This window comes from Labeo rohita, chromosome 1 (assembly GCF_022985175.1).
Source record: "Labeo rohita strain BAU-BD-2019 chromosome 1, IGBB_LRoh.1.0, whole genome shotgun sequence".
Lineage (NCBI taxonomy): Eukaryota > Metazoa > Chordata > Actinopteri > Cypriniformes > Cyprinidae > Labeo > Labeo rohita.
Genome location: NC_066869.1, coordinates 31,077,494 through 31,099,614, shown reverse-complemented (window position 1 = coordinate 31,099,614; position 22,121 = coordinate 31,077,494). Strand labels below are relative to the sequence as shown.

The 22,121-nt window shown below is 36.8% G+C and overlaps 1 protein-coding gene across 3 annotated transcripts in view; it reads right to left on the bottom strand.

Annotated features, from left to right (window-relative positions):
- Window positions 1-2,269: 2,269 nt before the first annotated feature.
- The window catches only part of LOC127168755 (male-specific lethal 3 homolog), a 91,661-nt gene continuing 71,809 nt past the window's right edge, over window positions 2,270-22,121 (bottom strand). For all 3 annotated transcript variants that reach the window (XM_051115819.1, XM_051115827.1, XM_051115835.1), the window contains exon 13: window positions 2,270-3,590. In XM_051115819.1, coding sequence (XP_050971776.1) covers window positions 3,491-3,590 — 100 coding nt within the window. In that variant the 3' untranslated portion in view covers window positions 2,270-3,490. The remainder of the gene's footprint in view (window positions 3,591-22,121) is intronic.

The window sequence follows — 22,121 nt, the reverse complement described above, 5'->3', positions numbered from 1 at the left end:
ATCACTTTGCCATTACATACAAAACTGAACTATTTTAATTGCTAAAACAGCAGTATAAGGCGTTTTGGCAGAAGGGACTCGGACCATGGAGCATTGCTTTCCAATTGCTCCATGCGGTTGTGGTATGTTTTCAACATATTATACAGACAGTGTTACTACAAAAACATAAGACGCAGTTTCCTACATCTCCACTATCCAATGGACCGTGCAGCTGTTTTGCGGTCGCGCATTGGCTGTTGTGAAAGTACTGTGTAATCATAGCCGTTATCATCCCGACTTAAAATCCTGAATATCAAAAATGTTTGATATGATTGGGGCGGCCCCGATTTGTTTGAGAGCAGATCGGGAGGTGTAAGATTCGATCTGTGAATATCTCACATTACCAGATAATCCGAGCCGAACATCGGGACCAATCGAGGTGCTAGACAAGATTTTTGCTCAGATTCTCGGGAGGGGAAAATCGGGGCAAAATCGAGCTAAAAATCCCGTAGTATGAGCCCGGCTTAAGCCGACAGTGCCGCATTTCAGCCGGAATCGCCCGACTGTGCTTGCTATCCGGGTTGTGCTCCAATAGCGAAATGTCTCTAAACAACTTGCTGTGAGTGTTTCTTGTTCGACAAATCTTTAAAATTAAAGTCCATACCTTGCACACACAGCGTATGACCACAGTCCATTTTACACACTACTCTGCTGTGCAGTCAAAAACTGTGTGCTTCCTAATTAGCAACGTGTACACACCTGAAACTGGTGCTGCAATTATACTGTGTCACACTGCCACCCAGTGGCCAAGTATATAATAGTATTAAATCGGCTCCTAGAAATGTTATTTGCAATGCAGAAAGACTTTTCTTGATGAGTTAGAAGTTTTATGCATATCAAATTTAGTTAGAGCCTCAGTGCATGAAAGGCTTAGTTAAGAGCTTCTGTGAACACTAATACTGTTTTTATGCATCTCAGCTTATGAAAAGAATGCAAGCTCAGAAAAACGCTCAGCTTAATTTATAAAATTGCATAAACTAAGGTTTTCTGACTGAGAAAAGATTAAAACATCTTTTCTCAGTCAGAAAACCTTAGTTTATGCAATTTTATAAATTAAGCTGACCCACATTAAAAATGTTTCATATGCATGAAAGAAATGTTATTTGCAATGCAGACAGACACATTTTGATGTGTTAGAAGTTTTATGCATGTCAAATTTAGTTTGAGCCTCAGTGCATGAAATGCTTAGTTAAGAGCTTCTGTGAACACTAATAGTGTTTTTATGCATCTTAGCTTATGAAACAAATGCATGCTCAGAAATGCTCTAAAACGCCTTTTCTCAGTAGGAATACCATTTCTTTCATGCATATGAAACATTTTTAATGTGGGTCAGCTTTATTCATAAACGCATTTCATTGAAGGCTATGTACCCAGATAGCACACATTCGTCTATAAGATGTCTGTTAAAGATCGCTTGATCTGGAAAGCAGCTGCTGTGTACAAACATCTTACAGACGTCTGTATTACATACAGTTACATGTCAGTTTTACATACATTCTAAATCATAAACATCCATAAAAAAACAAAAAAAACAAACAAAAAAAAAAGACATGTAATAGACGTCTATATGACATCTGATAAGAAACGTTCTAATACGTCCTAATATATTGCAGATAAGCAAACACTCTAATAAATGATGTAAATGCAGACATCAAAAAGATGTCTCTGAGATAAGTGATGTTTGAAATGCACTGCACATTCAGCATACATTTGTTTACAATTGTTTCCTAATTTTGCATGAATAACAATTTACAATTCAAATGCATAAAATGAAACTCCTATTTCCAAGATATTGCAGAGTGAAGTATTAATAAAGTGTCTTTCAATCAAACCAATCACGTCTTTACAGGCTACACCAAAACAAACATCAGTACACACACAGAAGCATCATGTCTTTTGAACTGCACATGCCCTATGTTTACTGCATAGGCTATTGGTAATTATGAACTATCTGTATTGTGTTTATATATATTGTCTTTCTGTAAAAACAATACAATTTATAACTGGATGACTTCATATGCACACCATTTATTCTCTGAACTCAATTATATCATGTCTGAAATAAAACATAGAAAAAAAATAAATGTGAAAATTTAGAAATAAATAAATGTGGAAATATATAAATGTTGACAAAAACATATATAAATAAATAAAAGTGGAAATAAATGTACAATAAATGAAAAAATAAAATGTGGGAAAATGTAATTATACATAAACAAGGAATCAAACAGAAATTTAGAGATTTATTTATTTGCATTTCTTTGTATATTTATGCACGTATTTATTTTGTTAATATTTATTTGTATATTTATTATTTTGACAGCTTTGGCATTCCATAGGTTTGGCAGCTGCACTACAGAAAACTGAGGGCATCCCCATTAAGAAACGCTACTTTAAATAAAGAATGGGGCACAACCTTGCCTGTCATCACAGATGTTGACAAACCTATAGACATGACTCTAGATTTAGATTTGTGGAAATACAAATTCAGTAATACAAAAACGTTATAAAATAGTTTTGCACATGATGTTTACACACAAGTGATTCCATAATTAGTTTACCTGTTTTTAAAGAGTTCTTTAACAATTGAAATTAATGCCAATGAAAGGCTGCAACAAAACAAGTATTTTCCAGTCTTTAAAACACTGGAAACAAATGTTTGAATAATGTATTGAGAAATTAAGCACCACCATAATAAGTAACTGTGGCTTTGATAATCGACAAGTCACCACAGAATACACAGAAACAGGAACACTTGGGAATAATAAACTTAGTTATTAGGAATAATGGAAAAAAATATGAATAAAACAGCCTTGACCTACTTTCACAGAAAGAAAAGAGATGAAACCTTGTACCACTGAGAACTTTATATACAGTAATGTACAATAAAGCAAATATATTTTGTGAGTGAATGAATGACAAAGCAATTATCAATGGAGCTCATAATAAAAATGCATTATTAACACAATGTTACCACAACAATTCTGTGTGGCAAAGTGGATAAATGTGCATTAAACATCTTGCTTTTGTGCAATTCCTTGTTTTAAGCACATGCAGAGGAAGGAGAGAGAAGGGACAAGCAAAATAAAGATAACTAAGGCAAATGTTAGATGATCCATTTTAGATGCAAAAAAAAAAAAAAACGAGCACAAGTTTGAGGTAATGGCGGCTTCATATAGCATAGAAAAACTAGAAAACAAGAAAATGATTATTTTGCGCAACTAAATTCAAAATGCTTTAAAAAAAAAAAAAAACTAAACAATAGCAAAAAAGATTGTCAATAAAGTTGTCATTGCAAATTAATAGTTAGAAATGGCCAGGTGAAACACTCCAGGGAAATTTATAAAATTTGAAGCAAGAACATAAAGAACATAAGCTCAAGGTTCAATGTCAGGGGTGGACCAGACGTTCAGAGGAGCTCAGCAGAAAATAAACTCTCTTTAAAGGATTCTTAGAAGACTGAGCGTGGTTGCTTCATGCTGTAATGGGCTTCAGTTGCAGACACATATGCAGACTCTGGAAAGAAGTCCTCATGAAACTCTGCCAAAAACCTGAAAGAGGAAATACAATATTTTACTTGATACAAAACAGTTTGAAGTTGAGAAGAAAATAACTGGCCAAATAACTGGTGGCCAGGTAAAAGTTAAGGTGTAAAAATGACCTCTGATCCAAGGTTAAATAAGTAAAAATATATATAATATATTCATAGAAAGTGTGATGCAAAAAAGTAAAACAAATCACTAACATCAAAATTGAACAAGTATCTGTTTAACAAGTCTATCCCATAGACTTCCATAGGAAATGAGGAATGCAGAAATAATGCATGCCTGGGAGCAACCAAGAGTTCCAGCACTGAACCCCATTCATTTCAGTGTTTCTCAAACACACTCGCTGGTAAGTTGAATTTAAATAATAGATGAACTCTCTAGAATATAGCCAGTAGTGATATTTTACAAAACACTATAGTTAATGTTAGGAGTGCACTGATCCGATATTCAGTATCGGTATTGCTCTGATACTGGCATTTTCTGCCGGATTGGGGATTGGTTAGACAAGACCGATCCAAATTGGATATTCTGCGTATAGCTACTATTGTGTTATTGTTAAGCCCTGCAAAAGCCACAAAACATTATAAAGCACATTATAAAGTCAGGTTCACGTAAACTCTTGTCTCCTCTGGGGCTGTCTGTCATCCTCCATTCAGAATTCAAACTGTGTTCGGTGATGACAATCAAAACAATGAAACTCTCTTCACTGTTCCTATTATGCTTGATCTGTAAATAAAGATTAATGGTTTTGCATAAAAGGACTTTATCTTGCTGGAGTTTCGTGCTGTTTCTAAATCATGTTAATTTCTACCGGATGTCTGTTAGATCACAACACTGTTGTAGAGAGCACTATAAATTGTTCTTCACAAGCACAGTTAACTAAAATTCAAAACTGTTAAAAGATAAAACTCAAACTATCGCACGGATTTAATACACAATGCATTATTATCTCTTCACTTTGCGCTTTGAACTTTTCTATGTGGAGCGCTATTGTGCTGTGACTTAGTGTTGCTTCAATGATCCAATGCACAGAATACGCATAAGTGCTTTGTGCCACTCTGTATTGGAGCCTTTAGTATTATAATACTTTTGCGCAATGAAAGATAATTAATAGCCTTTCTTGTTGGTCTCATCTGTCATATGGTGCTGCCTCATTACAGTGCTATACGTTTAGAAATGTAATTTAATTTTACACACACACACACACACACATACAGTGCTGCTTGAAAGATTGTGAACCCTTTAGAATTTTCTATATTTCAGCATAAATATGACCAAAAAGTTAATCAGATCTTCACACAAGTTTTTAAAAAAAAAAATTGACAAAGAGAACCCAATTCAACAAATGAGATGAAGATATATACTTTGTCATTTATTTATTATGAAAAATTGTCCAGCGTTAAATATTTGTGAGTTGCAAAAGTATGTGAATCTCTAGGATTAGCAGTTAATTTGAAGGTGCAATTAGAGTCTATCTGTTCAGAAGTGTTTTCAGTCAATAGGATGACAATTAGGTGTCAGTTTATGCCGTTTTTTTTTTTTTTTTTTTTTTTTTTTTTTTGTTAAAGTTTCCGAGGTTGCGAAGAACCCCAGTATGACTTTCTCACACTGGTCTTGTTTGTTTGATTGGATTCTCCGTGTCAACTTTAAGGACTTGTGTAAAAATCTGATGATGTTTTGCATTATATTTATGCAGAAATATAGAAAATTCTAAAGGGTTCTGAAACTTTCAAGCAGCACTGTATATACAAAATTAAAAAAAAAGAGGAAATCAATGACTTCTGTAGTTTTAAGCTTTATCTTTTATTTAATTTAGATTTTAGTTTGATAACTTTATTTAATTTGGCTACATTTTCTTGCTGAAGGACACAAGGTTATTATAATGTACATTAGTTATTATAATGGGTTTATGTAAAGATTGTTTTAACCCCTTCAGACCCTGCGTCCATTGAAATGGACATCACATGATTTTTTGTTTAAACCAATAAAATTTTATGTTTTTAAAATATGAGCAATGCCTGGTCACTGATTGGTCCCTGATCAACCAATTACAATGAAGATCTGACTCCTAACCTAATCTGATTGAGCTACAGACAATCACAAAAGAGAGACATGATAACCGACAGGAAGAGGAGGAACCCCATATTTTACCTTTTATATACAGAGTTATGTTAATGGTAGACTCATCAACTTGCACCGGTTCTAAAATTAAGACTAAAAAATGATAATATTCAAAGTTTTTTTGAAGATCTGTCAGAGTTGCAGAACACAGGATTTTGTTTAAATTTACTGTCCATCGCAATGGACATCAGGTCTTAGCAAGAATTTCATGTATTAGTTATATAACAGGTTGAGAAATTTGTGCAAACATTTCAAAGCTAAATACAAAGGTACAAATTCAAATGTTAATGTTTTATGAACACTGATGTTAATTAATGAAAATAATATTAATATGATTTCATTTATGTCTTCAAAGTGTCTATAACCTGTAGATCAATTTTTCATTGGTTTTATTGAGAAACAGCCATAGTGGATGTGATATGAATACACAGCAACACACACACTCACACCACTTCCACACACACTGATGCCTTAATGCTATAATGCACACAATCATATATTTATCAAAACAATCAGCAAGTACACGTAAACCCATACATATACACGCAAAGACATTTTTACATATACTCAGATTCACCCACTTCCACCAAAAAACAAAAAAAACTGGTAACTATTTGCTTATTAGCATGCATATTACTAGAATATTAGCCATTTATTAGTACTAAGCACATATTAACGCCTTGTTTTACATGACCTTATTCTACATCCCTAATCCTACCCAATACCTAAACCTAATACCTACCTTACTAACTATTAATAAGTAGCAAATAAGGAATTTATTGAGGGAAAAGTCATAGTTAATAGGCTATAGCCTAATACAGCGCGCTGGCATATTAGTGAGAGCACTTGAAGAGCACGCACTACAAGCACAGTATAACAGCTGACAGGACAGGAAGATTCGTTTTTACTGACATACGACCAGACAACATCTCATCTAACCGCAGTTCACTGACGTTCTACTGAAGCTCCTTGCTACGGTATCATTTCCGTGCATGTTTGACTCACGCCTGGTGCTGAGGTGATGTTGGTGCGCACGACTGAAAAGTCTCCCGTCCCCTTTTGATGTGCTCGTTATTACGTTCTGCATCTAAATAAATGCATTTCTTTAGTGGTTGTGGGTGGGGTGTCCAAACCTAGCCCCGCCCCTGCATTAATTGCGTTAAATATTTTTAACGTGTTAAAATGAAAATTTTGTAAATTATATGATCACAGGTTGTAACCTAGATGTGCTATGTTTAACAGAAACCTGGCTAAAACCAGATAAATACATCACGTTAAACAAGTCTACCACCAAGATTACTGTTATAAACATGAACCATATCTAAAAGGTAAAGGGAAAGGGAAAGGGAAAGGAAAGGACATGACGTGTGGCCAAGTATGGTATCCCATACTTGGAATTTGTGCTCTGCATTTAACCCATCCAAGTGCAATTAGAGGTCTTCACGGGTCCAAAAATTCGTACCCGAACCCGAAGAGACCCATAAATTTGTTGCATGAAACCGACCCGGACCCGTATTTAAATTGAAAGTGGGACCTGAACCTGTGCAGACCCGAGAAATGCCTTAAATTTACTACCCGGACCCGATGCGGACCCGACTGTTATTCGTAAATTGGACCCGAACTGCTGGGAAGACACAGACCTGACTGCACCCAGTCACATTGCACAGTAAACTGCTATTAACAAGTCAATAAACAAGTTGCGAAAAAAAACTTTTTGGCTTACTTACTGTTAGTATCCCTGACTGTGATCAATCCTCCTTGACACTAACATTTCCGTCCATGTTAGGCTGTTTCTCTCTCTTGCTGAGATGAGTAATCAACAATTAATCATCTTACCCACTCTACGCGCCTCCCCTGACATTCTCTCGCGCATGTAGGCGGCATTTCTGTTACGAAGCAGGATGAAGCGGGCGTGGGCGCAATCATATTTCAAAGGAAGCCGGCGCCATGGTCTTGCTTTTATGGAGTATTTGCATTCATTCACGTGCAGTTTGATTAGATATCGTGGTGGACTGTCATGATTTTAGGTAATGCAAGACACTACTGAATGATGCGCATTAGAGTGGATTTAGAAGTAGGTATACACAAAGCCGACTGAAGTGGGTACGCCGTATACCTGCGTATACCCAGGACAGCACCATTGTGCGTTTTCAATAACAGGTGCATCTCTTCTTCAGTAAAAGAAAACAATACAAAACATATGCTTAAAGCTCCACCTAGTTAATCTTATGAAGCTTAAAGGAGGAATTCACATGAGACATACTAACATTGTAACTTCGCGTCACGCATGTTTTTTCCCACCTTATTTCCCGCTCACATTTCTCTCATCCCAATTTTACAAGTTGCAAGTTACAAAACACAAAGTGTTGATCGACACGCGGGTGCGGTGTTCTCTGATTGATTTGGGTATTACACACAAATGTTAAACAGACCCGAGACCCGAGGTAATAGACTGGGACTGGACCCGGTTGACCGTGAAGACCTCTAGTGCACATACACAGCAGTGAGTAGTGAACAAACACACACACACGGAACAGTGGGCAGCCAGTGCTGCGGCGCCCAGGGAGCAGTTAGTGGTTTAGTGCCTTGCTCAAGGGTCTCACTCCAGTCATGGTATTGAGGGTGGAGAGTGTGCTGGTAATAAAGGGGGAGGTGTGTTACAATTTATAGTAATATTTTTAATATTTATCAGTGGTTTGGTTTCAAGTATAATTCGTTTGAAGTAATGGTGCTTTACGTAACATTATCTAGAGCAGGGGTTTTCAAACCGGGGTCCGTGACACAAAGCCAGAGGGCTTGCAAAATAATTTGCTATACCATATTTTCCGAAATACAACTCACATTTTTTATCTTCTGAAACTTGCTATGATTTATATTCCAAAGTGACTTAATGCTTAATATCAAATAAGCGAAACGTAAACACTTACACGTGGGCACTTCAAAGTTTCTATAAATATATTTCTCCTGTCTGTCACAAGAAGTCAGTATCGCTGAGTTTTTCTTAATTTCAGGAAGACCGAGACAGCAATCATATTTTGTTCGTTTTCTTTATTTTACAAAAGTACAACGTTTCACTGTTGAAGGTATACCACATCTACCTGATAAGGAAACCAAGTGTTCATGTCTGCGCCTCCCATGCGCACACAACATATCAGTTCTAGCATTGTAAACTTGACATTGCAGCCAGCTGAATCATTTAAAATTGATCTAATTACCCTGAATGTACTACAGGACATAAAAGTAATATTAGTTTATTATTAATACTCTGTTTGTGAATAGATGTTTAACGTGCTAAACAATAATAGTTTCTCAGATATAAAATTAAAAAACTTTATGATAGTATAAAGCATGTGTCTATGACTACAAAATCATACTACATGTATATATTACAGATGCTCCTGATATTATCATGCTCACAGATGTTTTTTTTTGTTTGTTTTTTTTTTTTTCTAGTGATCTGATACCTGCACCACAAATGAATGCTACATGAACGCCACATGAAGAGTGCTGTACCAACATCAGATGTTCAGCTACACTGATATTCTATGTTAAAACAAGTTCCTGGACTACTGATGATGAGTTTTGTTTCTTGAATCAATGGAAAGAAGCAGAAATCACTTGTTGAACAGAATTCATAAAATAGTTTTCAGGAATGACACAAAGTCTGTTCACGTCTGTACATGTAACATCAGCGTAGTCAATAATGTGCTTTTGACCTTCATTATGTATGTTTTGATTATACTGTGTTGTAAATAAAATACAAATAATCTAAAACTCCATTCTTTGAATCTTCTCACATTGTTTCTACCTGACAGTCACAGTCTCATTGATGGGCAATTAGAGGAGGGCCTTTTGTCTCTCAGGTGTGAATCACTAAACATTCATGCCCGTTGTCACTCCCTCGCATATTCCCTTTCGATCACAAAAGATGTCTTAGAAAATGTAAATCAATATATTGTTTTCTGTAAACTAGTGAATGAGATGATTTTCACATCATCTTGTAGAAAAAACTCTAGCCTACGACATCCAGTTCTCAAAAGTCTTGTGAACTAATGTTCTGAATGTGTTTCATGGCCTTATTTCAGTGACTTAAAACACAAAACACAAACATGTATATTAATGTTGCTTGCATATTATTGTAGCCCAGTTTGTGCTGATTACAATGTAATCTGACTTTAGCCATTAATATGTTTTTAAGATACTGAAAAAAGCGCAAATGTCAGAGCATGTCAAAACTTCTCCAGGGTGCCAAAACACCCTCAGACCCCAGAGGGTTAATTTAAAAAACACAATGTATTGAGCCACACTCATGTGCTGTGTGCATTTGTGATGACGTAATCTGAACGCGAATGCACCACGGTTTGAAAGAATCAAGTTGAGTATGAGTCCAGACCAATGCTGTGGGGGGGGACATGAAGAAGCGTGCCCTGCTCGGACTGCAGCAAATGAGCCCAGTGTGAAAGCCACCTTAGATGCAATGAAATGACACATACTTCAAAACATTTCACTTGATTTCATATATGTAGTCTGGAATTATAGTTTGAGAAAAGTCCAACTAGAAAAATGTGTACAAGTTATGTCAAAATAACACAATAACAATTAATGCAAGTAATAAAAACAAAACACTCATCAGTAATGATCTCCTTCACTGGCTCAAGCCGCATGTCGCATCACATTCTTCTTATGAGGCTGTATGAAATACAGCTAAGCAAATTGCGTGTCCAGGAACACAGTGGAATATTCTCGTCTACCTTTTTTCAGGTAAAACTAATAGGCCATATGCCTAACAATAAAAATTCAATAACGTGTGTCCACTAGGGATGCAACAATACAGTTAGTCCATGGTTCAATACGTACCTCGGTTTTTAACCACGGTTTTCAGTTTGGTTCGGTTCTTTTTTTCTTGCAACAAATAAAAAAAATACTCCCGTAAGGTGTACACTGGGAAAAGCGTGGTTTAGTATACGTCTACTTAATTTTTCTTTTGAGAGAGGTATTATTTTTTCGATTTTTACGCAAAATAGAATGGGTTTCATTCATACTGGACGCCAGAGGGCGCCCTCGTGCAAAAACTCATGTATGCGTCAAAGTAGCAGCACTGATTACGTTCTGTTCCAGCTTCTCTAATATGGATAAAGGTATTGCTATTGCTGTAACTGATTAAAAAAAAATATAACGTTAAACGTTTTGAATGACAAAATGTAAGGACAATAAACTCTGTGTTCTTAAAGCCATCTCGTGTATTTTCATAAGCCATTGCTAATCGACATATATAGAATATGAGTATATAATTTAATGTCCGCCTCATTCTGTGATAAGAATCCACATCAGATCACATGAAGTTATTTTAAACACTCGAATAATGTTGTGAATTAAAAACAAGTTATAATATTTTTTTATAACTTTTGTTTTTATAACTCTTTTGTTGGACAACAGGTTTAGAAAGGCTTATCATTGCATGTCATTAGAATGGAAGATGCTCTGCGTGTGTTGCTTTTTCAAATATAAGCAGGGAAGCGTTTCCTCATTTCAGCACGTGAAATCGCGGACACACAGCAAATTCTGAGAAAAATAAAACAAGTTATTTAAATGCAAAACCGAAAAAACGCAATTCACAAGCGCGTACTGAACCGTGGATGTCGTACCGAACGGTTCAATATTATACTGAGTATTGTGACATCCCTAGTGTCCACCAAAGAGTTTTAGCCAGCGGAAAAAATGTCGGGCGCTCTTCTTAAAATGACCAGCTGTGTAAACAGTGATAGTGAAAAGTGCTGTGTTTTGCAGTTATAAACTCAACTGCCAAAAAATAAATAAATAAATAAATAAATTAAAAAAAAGGGCAAGGGCAAGGGCAAGGGCAAATTGACTTGTAATTATTATGGCAGTGCATCACAATTGTCAAAAAGTGTCATCAGTTTAACAAAAAGAACACAGCATGTTTACATTTTGAAAATACGAACATTTTTATTAATCCTAAAGTTCAGAACAGCTTTATGTACGATTCACACAAAAATTCATTCTGGCACAGGCTGGAAAGCCTAGACCTACCGTTGGCTTCATACAGATTACTTTATCAAAGTATATTTGCTTTTGACATCTTCATTTAAAAGTAGACAAAACATATTGTTACACCTTATAATATATCACATGCTCCTAGACGCAGAAGCGGTGTCTGAATCATGAACAAATGGATTTTTTTCAATAAAACCTGTTAAATCGGTTCGCAAATCGCACCAAACAATTAATTCACAAATTGTAATAATCCGACTGCAGCTGTTCTTGAGTCGACAACTCACAGATTCATATGATCCGTTTAGAGCGAGTCTCCATTGAACTGAATTCACAAGAAAGAGCCGGGAGATCTTGTGAACGCGCACGACTGATGCTGAGAAAAGTAAGTTACTAATGTTGAATTTTAGGATTAATTATTGTAACTGGAAATCACATTTAGTTCAAAACTGTCAGTTGTTTGTGAACTAAATCTGCTATACAGGGTGATCTATTTAAGCCCACTAAAATGCTTGAATGCAGATGCATCAACTGTCTATGCTTTAGGTCAAAAAACAAAACATTAAAATAACAGATATGTATAAAAAAACTCATGCATGTTCATATTCCCTGCTGTTGTAATGTTAGCGGTTTTATTAAAATGATACGCATTTAGCCCTATGTGACGTCAGTTTTTATTTTCAACATTATAAAATGTTATATTGTTTGGATCAACTAGCCGAGTAGACAGATATGAATGTTTAATTTATAACCATACTGAAAATGAGTTACATTAAATATTGTTAGCTGATGCTAACTGTCTAACAAGCTTGCTGGTGATTTTTAAGGTAAGGTAATTTTTAGATATAAAGTCCACATATTTTTATTCAACCACCTAGATAAATTAGGGAAATTAAAAGTGGGAAGAAGTGATGCCCTCTGGGGGCATTTGGCCAGGGGTGTTTTTACACCACAGAAAAGGTTTGAGAAGAAAAAAAAAATCATTATGAAAATATAATTATATTTTCCTTAAAACGTACTTCCTAACTTCAGGCCCTCATATATCCATGTTTTTTCTGTACTGCAGGTTTATATATATATATATATATATATATATATATATATGTATATATATATATATATATAAATAAAACTCCAGTACAGAAAAAAACATGGATTATCATGTCTACTGCAAATTTCTTTTGAGAGAAGTATTATTTTTATGGATAGGCCATTATTTAGTGTTATAAACACATGCAATGTCTGTTTAATTTTTACTGGATGCCTGAGGGTGCCCTGGACCAGAAAATGAAGTAATAGAACTGATGATGCTCCAGGAAATCCCTACTATAGACAAAAGTATCCAGCTATCGCAGTAACTGAATAAAAGAAGACAGAAAAAGAACAATAAACAGAAGACGACAATAAACACTTGACTGTGACAATGTATAGTTAATCTGTGTTCTTAAACCACCTCAGGTATTTTCATAATAATTAAGCATATGTGCTGCGATCTAGGAAAACTCAACACATGGTGAAATGTTTTAGGTTTTGATAACATATTTTGTCCATAGCTTGAACTAAACAAAAGTTACGGCTATCTGAAGTTCGCTAATAGCTATGATTTTCAGGAATAGAATTTTGAGAAAAATGGGTTTGAAAGTGAGACTGCTTTCACTTTCAATTCACAGATTTAATGAGAACTATGAGAGAGAACAGACTAACGTTGTTTATCATGGGCATAGTCTCAGAACCTTTGATCACCCCTTGTATGTTTAGATAGAAGGAATAATGCAGCCTACCTTGCAGTTTACATTTAAAAAAGCGAGCACAGCACAACTGTTTGTGCACTGTACATAAAACAGACCGTCATCTGACTCCTCCTCTTTAGCAAATTCATCATCCGATCCTTCATCTCTGGATGTGAAATAGTCCATTATAACATCACTTAGGGCACTGACATGAAGACTGGGCAGACTGAGACGAGTAAGAATATTTAGGTGAGGAGCTACAGTACTTCAGACTGCATTGTTGCACTCCGCCACTAAGAATATTAAAAAAATTAATAAAAAACGTTGCGTGCCGTAGTTTACACAGGACTGGCAGACAATGTGCATTGATACACCTTTATTAAATATGTTACGTGGTTTATTGTGATAGGTTAACCGCTCTGCAGCGCATTCTTAACATAGGAGAAAGACAGTCAATTCTGCTTCCTGCAATTAATCGCTATTTTTCTGCACTAGTGAATTTTGACAAGATATTTTCAGAGATGATAGACAAGATGTTATAGAACAATAATTTAATTAAAAATCTCATTTTGACAATAAAAAAAAAAAAAAATTTACATTCTACCTATTTTTCTAATTTCCTGAAAAAGTCTCAGCACAACATTCATCAGGTTTTCCCAGATTGCATCAGATATTTATAATCCATTGCTAATCAACATTTCCTTAACTACAGTACAGAATATATACATTTTTGCATCATTTTGTGTAAGAAGCCACATCAGATCAGGAAGGAAGCTACTTCTAACATTCGTCTGATGATGTGGAGTGTTATAATGTTCTCTTTCATTGGACAGCAGGATTAGAAATGCTTCTCATTACAAGTCATTACAACTAAAGATGCTTGGCGTGTTGATTTTTCAGGTTATAAGTGGGGACTAGGGAGGCATTTCCTCATCTCAGCATGCAGATTTAAAAACACACAAACAGAGCCAGTTTAGAGAGAAATAAAGTGCACAGAAATTATTTACATACAAAAACTGTGCATGGACAGAGGCATCACCAGGTTTTGGCATATTTTAGAGTGACAAATCGTACCAGCATACTTTGAAGTCTAAATGCGTACTCGCTACGCAAAATGCATACAGGTTGGCAGGTCTGCTCTCATTAAAAAAAACAAACAAAAAAAAAAAAAAACTTAATCCTAGAAAATTATTTAATTACAGACTGATCTCAAATCTCCTTTTTCTGTCCAAGATACTAGAAAAGGTAGTATCCTCACAACTATATGCCTTCCTAAAGAAAAATGATATCTGTGAGGATTTCCAGTCAGGGTTTAGACCATACCATAGTATTGAGACTACTCTCAGAGTTACAAATGACCTGCTCTTATCATTCGATGGTGGTTGTATCTCTATTAGTGCTACTCAATCTTAGTGCTGCATTTGACACTATCTACCACAACTCTTTTGAGCAGACTAGAAAATTATGTTGGCATTTGTGGAATGGCATTGGCATAGTTCAAATCATACTTATCTGGCCGTCATCAATTCATAGCAGTGATTGAAGAGGTATCATATTGATCACAAGTGCAGTATGGAGTACCACAACACTCAGTACTGGGGCCATTGCTTTTCACGCTTTACATGCTACTCTTGGGAGATATCATCAGGAAACATGGTATTGGCTTTCAATGTTATGCTGATGATACTCAGCTCTATATTTCTTTGTTCCCCGATGAAACATACCAATTTGCAGAACTAACAGAATGCATAGTAGATATAAAAAAAACAGGATGAATAATTTCTTAATGCTATATTCTGAAAAAACAGAGGTGCTGTTTATTGGACCAAAAACCTCCATATATAATAACCTAGAACACTGTCTAACACTTGATGACTGCTCTGTCAATTCTTCGTCATCAGTCAGAAACCTAGGTGTGCTATTTGATAGCAATCTTTCTTTTAAAAAAACATTTTAGTTTATGTAAAACCACATTTTTTCCATTTTAAAAATGTATCTAAATTAGAACCTATGCTCTCAATGTCAAACCCAGACACGTTAGTTCATGACCTCAAGTTTAGATTATTGTAATGCTTTATTGGGTAGTTGCTCTATGCGCTTAGTAAACAAACTCCAGTTGTTCAAAATGCAGCAGCTAGAGTTCTTACTAGAACCAGGAAGTATGAGTATATTAGCCCGGTTCTGTCAACTCTGCACTGGTTCCCTACTGAACAGTATAAATGTTAGAATCTGGGTAATTGCTAATAAAGCCCTGAATGCTTTAGCACCTCACTATTTGAGCGAACTCATATCGTATTACAGTCCTTCATGTCCACTGCAATCTCAAAACTCTGACCATTTGATCATATCTAGAATATCAAAATCAACTGTGGGTGGCAGATCCTTTTTCTATTTAGCACCCAAACTCTGGAACAATCTGCCTAGCGTTGTTCTGTCAGTTTAAATCTAGATTAAAGACCCATTTCTTTACTACTACAACTAGCACACTTTTAAAATTTAATTCCGTTAAAGGATTTTTAGATTGAATTAATTAGGTCAACCGGAACCAGGAACACTTCCCCTACCACCCAATCTACTTGTTACATCATAAAAAAAGGCATCTACGCTAATATTAGTCTGTTTCAGTCATATTCTGAGGTCACTGTAACCACCCGGATTGAGTCCGTTTCCAGACAAGATGGTCACCATAAGCACCCAGATCCAGTCGGTATCCAAACCAGATGGTGGATCAGCACCTAGAGACCACCTCTACAGCCCTGAATGCCAGGGGAGACAATGTCAACTGGATGAGCCCCAGAGACAGATTCCCTGCAAAGACCTTGACAACTAGACGATCATCGTGACAAGACTACGGAAACCAGACAAGTTCTCTGTACAATCTGACTTGTGTTGCAGCCTGGAACTAAACCTACACCATTCTGCTTTCACCTGGCCACATGAGAACTGGCCCCTGACTGAGCCTGATTTTGCCCAAGGTGGTCACAGATGGAGTTTTGGTTCCTTGCCACTGTCGCCTTTAGCTTGCTTGGAGACGCTTAATTTCTGGCAATACTGTCAATATGATTGCACAGACACTATTGATATAGAACTGAACTGCATGATGACATCACTGAATCAACAATGAACTGACTTTAACAGAAAAATTGACTTACTGTCCTCTTGCATTACTGACAAACTATTATCCTGTTTGACACTGTAAAGAGCGCGCCTGTTTCAACCGCAGGCGGCAGATCATTTTCCTATCTAGCGCCCAAACTCCGGAGCAATCTACCCAACACTGTTCGGGACACAGACACACTCTGTCAGTTTAAATCTAGATTAAAGACCCATCTCTTTAATCTTGCTTACACATAACACATCAACATATTCCTATAATTCAAATCCGTTAAAGGATTGTTAGGCTGCATTAATTAGGTCAACCAGAACCGGGAACACTTCCCATAACACCCGATGTACTCAGAGCATCGTAAGAAGAATGGCATCTACGCTGCTTCTTTCTTATTCCGAGGTCACCTTAACCACCAGATCAAGTCTGTATCCAGATCAGATGGTCACTGCAGTCCCCCGGATCCAGTCCGTACCCAGCCCAGACGGTGGATCAACACCTAGAGATGACCTCTACAGCCCTGAATGTCAGCGGAGACCACATCAAGTAGATGAGCCCCAGAGACGAATCCCCAGTGAAGACCTCGTCACCTAGACGGCCGTCGGCACAAGGCCACGGGAACCAGATGAGCCCTTTGCGTCTGGCCAGAGGAGAACTGGCCCCCCCTACTGAGCCTGGTTTCTCCCAAGGTTTTTTTCTCCATTTGTCACAGATGGAGTTTTGGTTCCTTGCCGCTGTCACCTCTGGCTTGCTTAGTTGGGGACTCTTTTTCTTCACACGATATTGTATTCTATTTAAACTGAACTGAGCTAGATGATGACATCATTGAATCCATTGATGAACTGCCTTTACCTGAAAATTGAGTGTTTACTGTTGCACTTACTGTTGCATTATTGACGCACTATTTCCTATTTAATACTGTACAGCCGCTTTGTCACAATTCTGTATTGTTAAAGGCGGCATATAAATAAAGGTGACTGACTGACTAAAGCTACTTTGACAGATTATGTATAGTATAAAGCTCTGTATAAATAAAGGTGACTTCACTACACAATAGGGACCACAACCAGTCGTATCTCGCAAGATCTCGTGACGATATCCTCCCAAAATATTTTGCAGTGTTTACATTAGAGCTGCACGATTAATCCTTAAAATATCGAGATCTCCATTCAAACACCCACACGATCTTATTCCTGAATGACAACAATTTATCTATGTGTATTAGGACTGTTTCACATCGCGAGTGTCAGTGGAGCGTGAGAAGCAGGTTTTGTCGCTGCCCATGTTAATGAATCAGAGGGTCGGGGTAAATGTGAACGCAGAAAGAGCAACACAAACAGTCTTTTCAACCACATTATAATCATTATTTCTGTGCAACAGACATTTAAATAATAGAAGTTCAGGGATAAAAGTTTATAGTTTGGGTATAAACACTTATTGTCTACAGTAGCGATCAAAACGAAAGTATCTTAACACTTAATGTATAGTATAGTAACGCTTAATTATGTATAGTAACGCTTATCCTCTTCCGCCCAGAGGTGGCGACAACTGCCCGTTTATGTCAACTGCCAAAAGTATATCACTGAATCATTCATTCAGGAGATTTCAATAGTTAAACAAGTCTTAATGAAGTGATACACTGACTCCTTCACTGAATGTTTTTTTTTTTATTATTGTTTAAATTAATATATGTTTTTGAAAGACTTAAGGAATGAACAGTTTGCCAGAACCACTAGTTACGTTATTTTGTTTAGTTTTCTAATCTTTTTTCTCCTGAATCGTGAGAGAATCATGGTCTCCAATTTATTAAAAATAACTGGGAATCTTAATTTATCCAGAATTGTGAAGCTCTTGTTTAAATGTTGTTTATTACTGCATATAATTCATTAAAATGGAAGTTTAGGATCATAAAGTTCAAAATGCGCCTACATCTTTTTCAGTTGAACAAAAGACTGTTTTCCCTATATATGTCATCATTGAGGATTTCTTAAGAAAAGTTTAAAAATCTTGTCCCGTCTTGTTCTTGTGAACCCAGTCTCATGTCTCGTCTCGTCTCGTGACACCCCTAGCATTCACTCAGTATCATTATCTCATTTTTGACGGAGATGGCTTTTAGCTGGTTTTGCAACTGAACTCTTCATATGTATGTAGATTATGTGTAACTCTTCTGAACTCTTCATATGTAGAAAGATTATGTGTAATTTTAGACAGATGCATTTACATTGTGACTGTGACCCAGATGCAATCAACAGGAACTGTCTCTGTAAAGGTGTGAACCAAATGGTCCATACATTTAGAATAACAAAGGAACAGCATTTCTCAGGAACTTCTTGTAGATTGCAGGATCTCCAGCAGGAGGTCCTGATAGTATCTATTGTTTCTAGCCATTTGTCTTTAGGTATAAAGTTCTGTCTTAAAGACAGGACTATGGGAGAAGCTATGTAGAAGCTATGCAGAAGCTAGAGAGAAGCTAAGGAGAAGCTATGAAGAACTTTGAAGAAACTAGGAAGAAGCTTCGAACCCTTACACAGGTTATGATCTAGAAGACGGCTATGCTACACGACTTTCTTCAATAAACTCTTTTCCCCTGAACTTCGGTCAAGCTTACTTATTTTATGTATTAGAGAAATCTAATACATATGGCGAGCCATCCAAACCACTGGTCAACCAAATACAGCAAAATCTAACAATTTGGCGAGCCAGCCAGGAGAGACAGATAAGAAGAGAACTCACCAACTGCAACAAGAAGAGAACAGAAAAGTCTTGGACATTCTACAGTTTTTGTGTTGAAGAGCAACAGACTGCGTCCGTTATTTGATTCAACTGGATCCTGTCTCAAAGATTCTAATTTGGTGAGTGAAACTTATCAGCTCTCTAAAAGAACACTTGAAGAACACTTTCATAAGTAAGCAGATCATTTGATGTATGTAGTGTAGCCATAATAATCAGTGTAGCACTGTTTAAGATTTTTTGGCTTGGGCCTTTCTCTTGAGTCTGTAGGAACCTTTTAAATGATTTAGTTAGTTCTTCTGAGACTGTAGAAGCTATAGAAATAGTGTTTATAGCTTGGTCCTGTTCTCTTGAGTCTGTAAGATTCATTTAAAAAGAAAAAAAAAGAAAAAAAGAGAGGTTTAGTCCTTTCTCATGAGTCTGTAGGAGCCACAGATATGTAATTCTAGGCTTAGTCCTGTTCTCTGGAGTTTGTAGGAATTGTTAAAGAAACAATTTGGTCCGTTCAGAAAGAGACTGTAGAAGCAAAGGCTTGGTCCTTTCTCTTTTTGTCTGTAGGAATTGTTTAAGAAACAATTTGGTCCGTTCATAAAGAGATTGTAGAAGCAGAGGCTTGGTCCTTTCTCTTTTTGTCTGTAGGAATTGTGTAAAAAACAACAATTTGGTCCATTCGTCCAGAGACTGTAGGAGCCGTAGAAAGCATTGGGACTGATGTTGCTGCAAGAATTGGGAATTCTTGACTGGGTGCTAATTCAGTAGCCACTTTTTTAGTTTTGAAAAGTAATTGGGTTAAAAGAAGATGGTACAAAGCCATGAAACAAGTTTGTTTACCTTCTGTTGAAAGATACAGAAAGATCTAAAGTAAATTGTCTAAGGGACAAATTTGAAGCAAAGTTATTCAGCCTTCTGAGCTAGGACTCAGAAAGAATTGAATAAGTCTTATCACTTAGGATTTTTCAGAAATTAAACAAGGAAAAATAGTGAATGTTTTGTTTTGTATGTAGTATTGAAAACTAAGTTAGCAAACTAATGATTTGTCTGTGTAACTGAAATGGTCAGTCTAAGAGATTGCTGTGAATTGAAATCTGAATAAGTACCTTTAACAGCTCTAACACCTTTTGTTCTGTTTTCACACCTCTGAGGGCACTTTTCCTGTACTTGCCATGGCTGAGTCTCCACAAAACAATTGTTATGGCTCTGCACTGAGACCATCAACAGAAAGGCATGGGACAGAACCTCCAAATGTCACCATTGATCAGATGTTGGACAATCTGAATGTATATTTGGACAAAAGGCTGGGACTGAGGAAGTGTCATGATGACATGTGCCAAAGGTACAGAATTAAGCACTCAGAGAGTGGACAATGGGCCTTGTCGGACATTAAAAGGGCTTATGGAAAAACACAGCGCTTATGGACAAACACCAAGAAAGATGGACTGTCTGTGGTTTTGGTCAAACAAATTCTACAACATCTGCAGAAGTGTGAGACTGACAAACAACAACGTGAGACCAAAGCAGAGAAAGCAAAGGTTCGAGCACTGGCTGAACAATTGCAGATTGTAAAAGAGGACAAAGAAAGACTGTTACATGAGAATGACAAGTTGCTGACTTTGCTCTCCAAAAGACTGGAATCAAAATCTTCAAGCAGCTCAGTTGACAGTGATGATGAATCTTCAATCAACACATGTGTTCAGGCTACGAGGAACACAAAGGTTAGACTTGCTCCTGTAATTGTCAAGAACAGATGGACTGAAGTTGAAATCGACAGTGAGGAGGAGTATATGGAGAACGGTGAACGACAAACTCGCACTGTAAAAAAGTTGGTAAAGAAATATGTTCCATACAGAACATACCAGCCAGCTACTCCAGAACAAGTTGACAAATGGTCAAAAGAACTGCCAGATGTGTACAAGCAACCACGGAGAGTTTGGCAATTTCTTCAACGCTTGCAGAAAATCTACAATTTACATCCACTAGACGGTGTGATGATTGTTAATGTGAACTTAAGAGACAATGACCAGAAGAGACTAACAGAAAGTGTTGAAAGAAAGATTGGTGAGTCTCAAGAAAACATTGAGGATGGATGGGAAGCGGTGCAAACTTTCTTGTTTGAACTGAAACCTGTAGAGGTTAATTGGGCTAAAATTACCTCTTGCATGCAGAAGACAGGAGAAAGTGTTGCAGAGTTTGAAGAACGCTTCAGGCAAACTTGGATGGAACATGCTGGTGTGAACAACAACACTGAAGATCTCAATAAAGATACTAGCATGCCTCTTAAAGCCACATTTGTGAATGGACTGAAACCTGAGATTTCTGAAGCTCTTAAAATCAAGTATGATGACTGGGACAGCATTGCAACAACATTCATCCAGATTGTTGAATGGTCAGCAAAGATTGAAAGAACACAGGGCGTCAAACTCAGAGCTTTGCAATCCAAAACCTTGTATAACAACAGGACAACGGGGTATGAAAAAGGTAAATATCAGATACACTCACAAACCAAATCTCAAGGAAGGTGCAGGAATTGCAACGAGGAAGGACACTGGGTTCGTGATTGCAAGATGAGCTTAAAACCTCAAAGTAATGATGAGGACAACCTATTGAAGAGGTTTCAGCAGTTGACAGCCAAACAAAAACAGACTCTGCTGCATGCTGTGGAGCCGCAGGGAAACTGAAGAACCTCTCTCTGCAGCACCAGCTAGTGACATCTCATCCAAAAGCTTATGGACTCCATGTGTATGTGAACAAGACAAGTGAAGACACCATAGAGAAGGGTAAAGCATACACAGAAACCTCAACAACTGAAGCCAAAGATGATGTCCTAGAAGGCAGTGC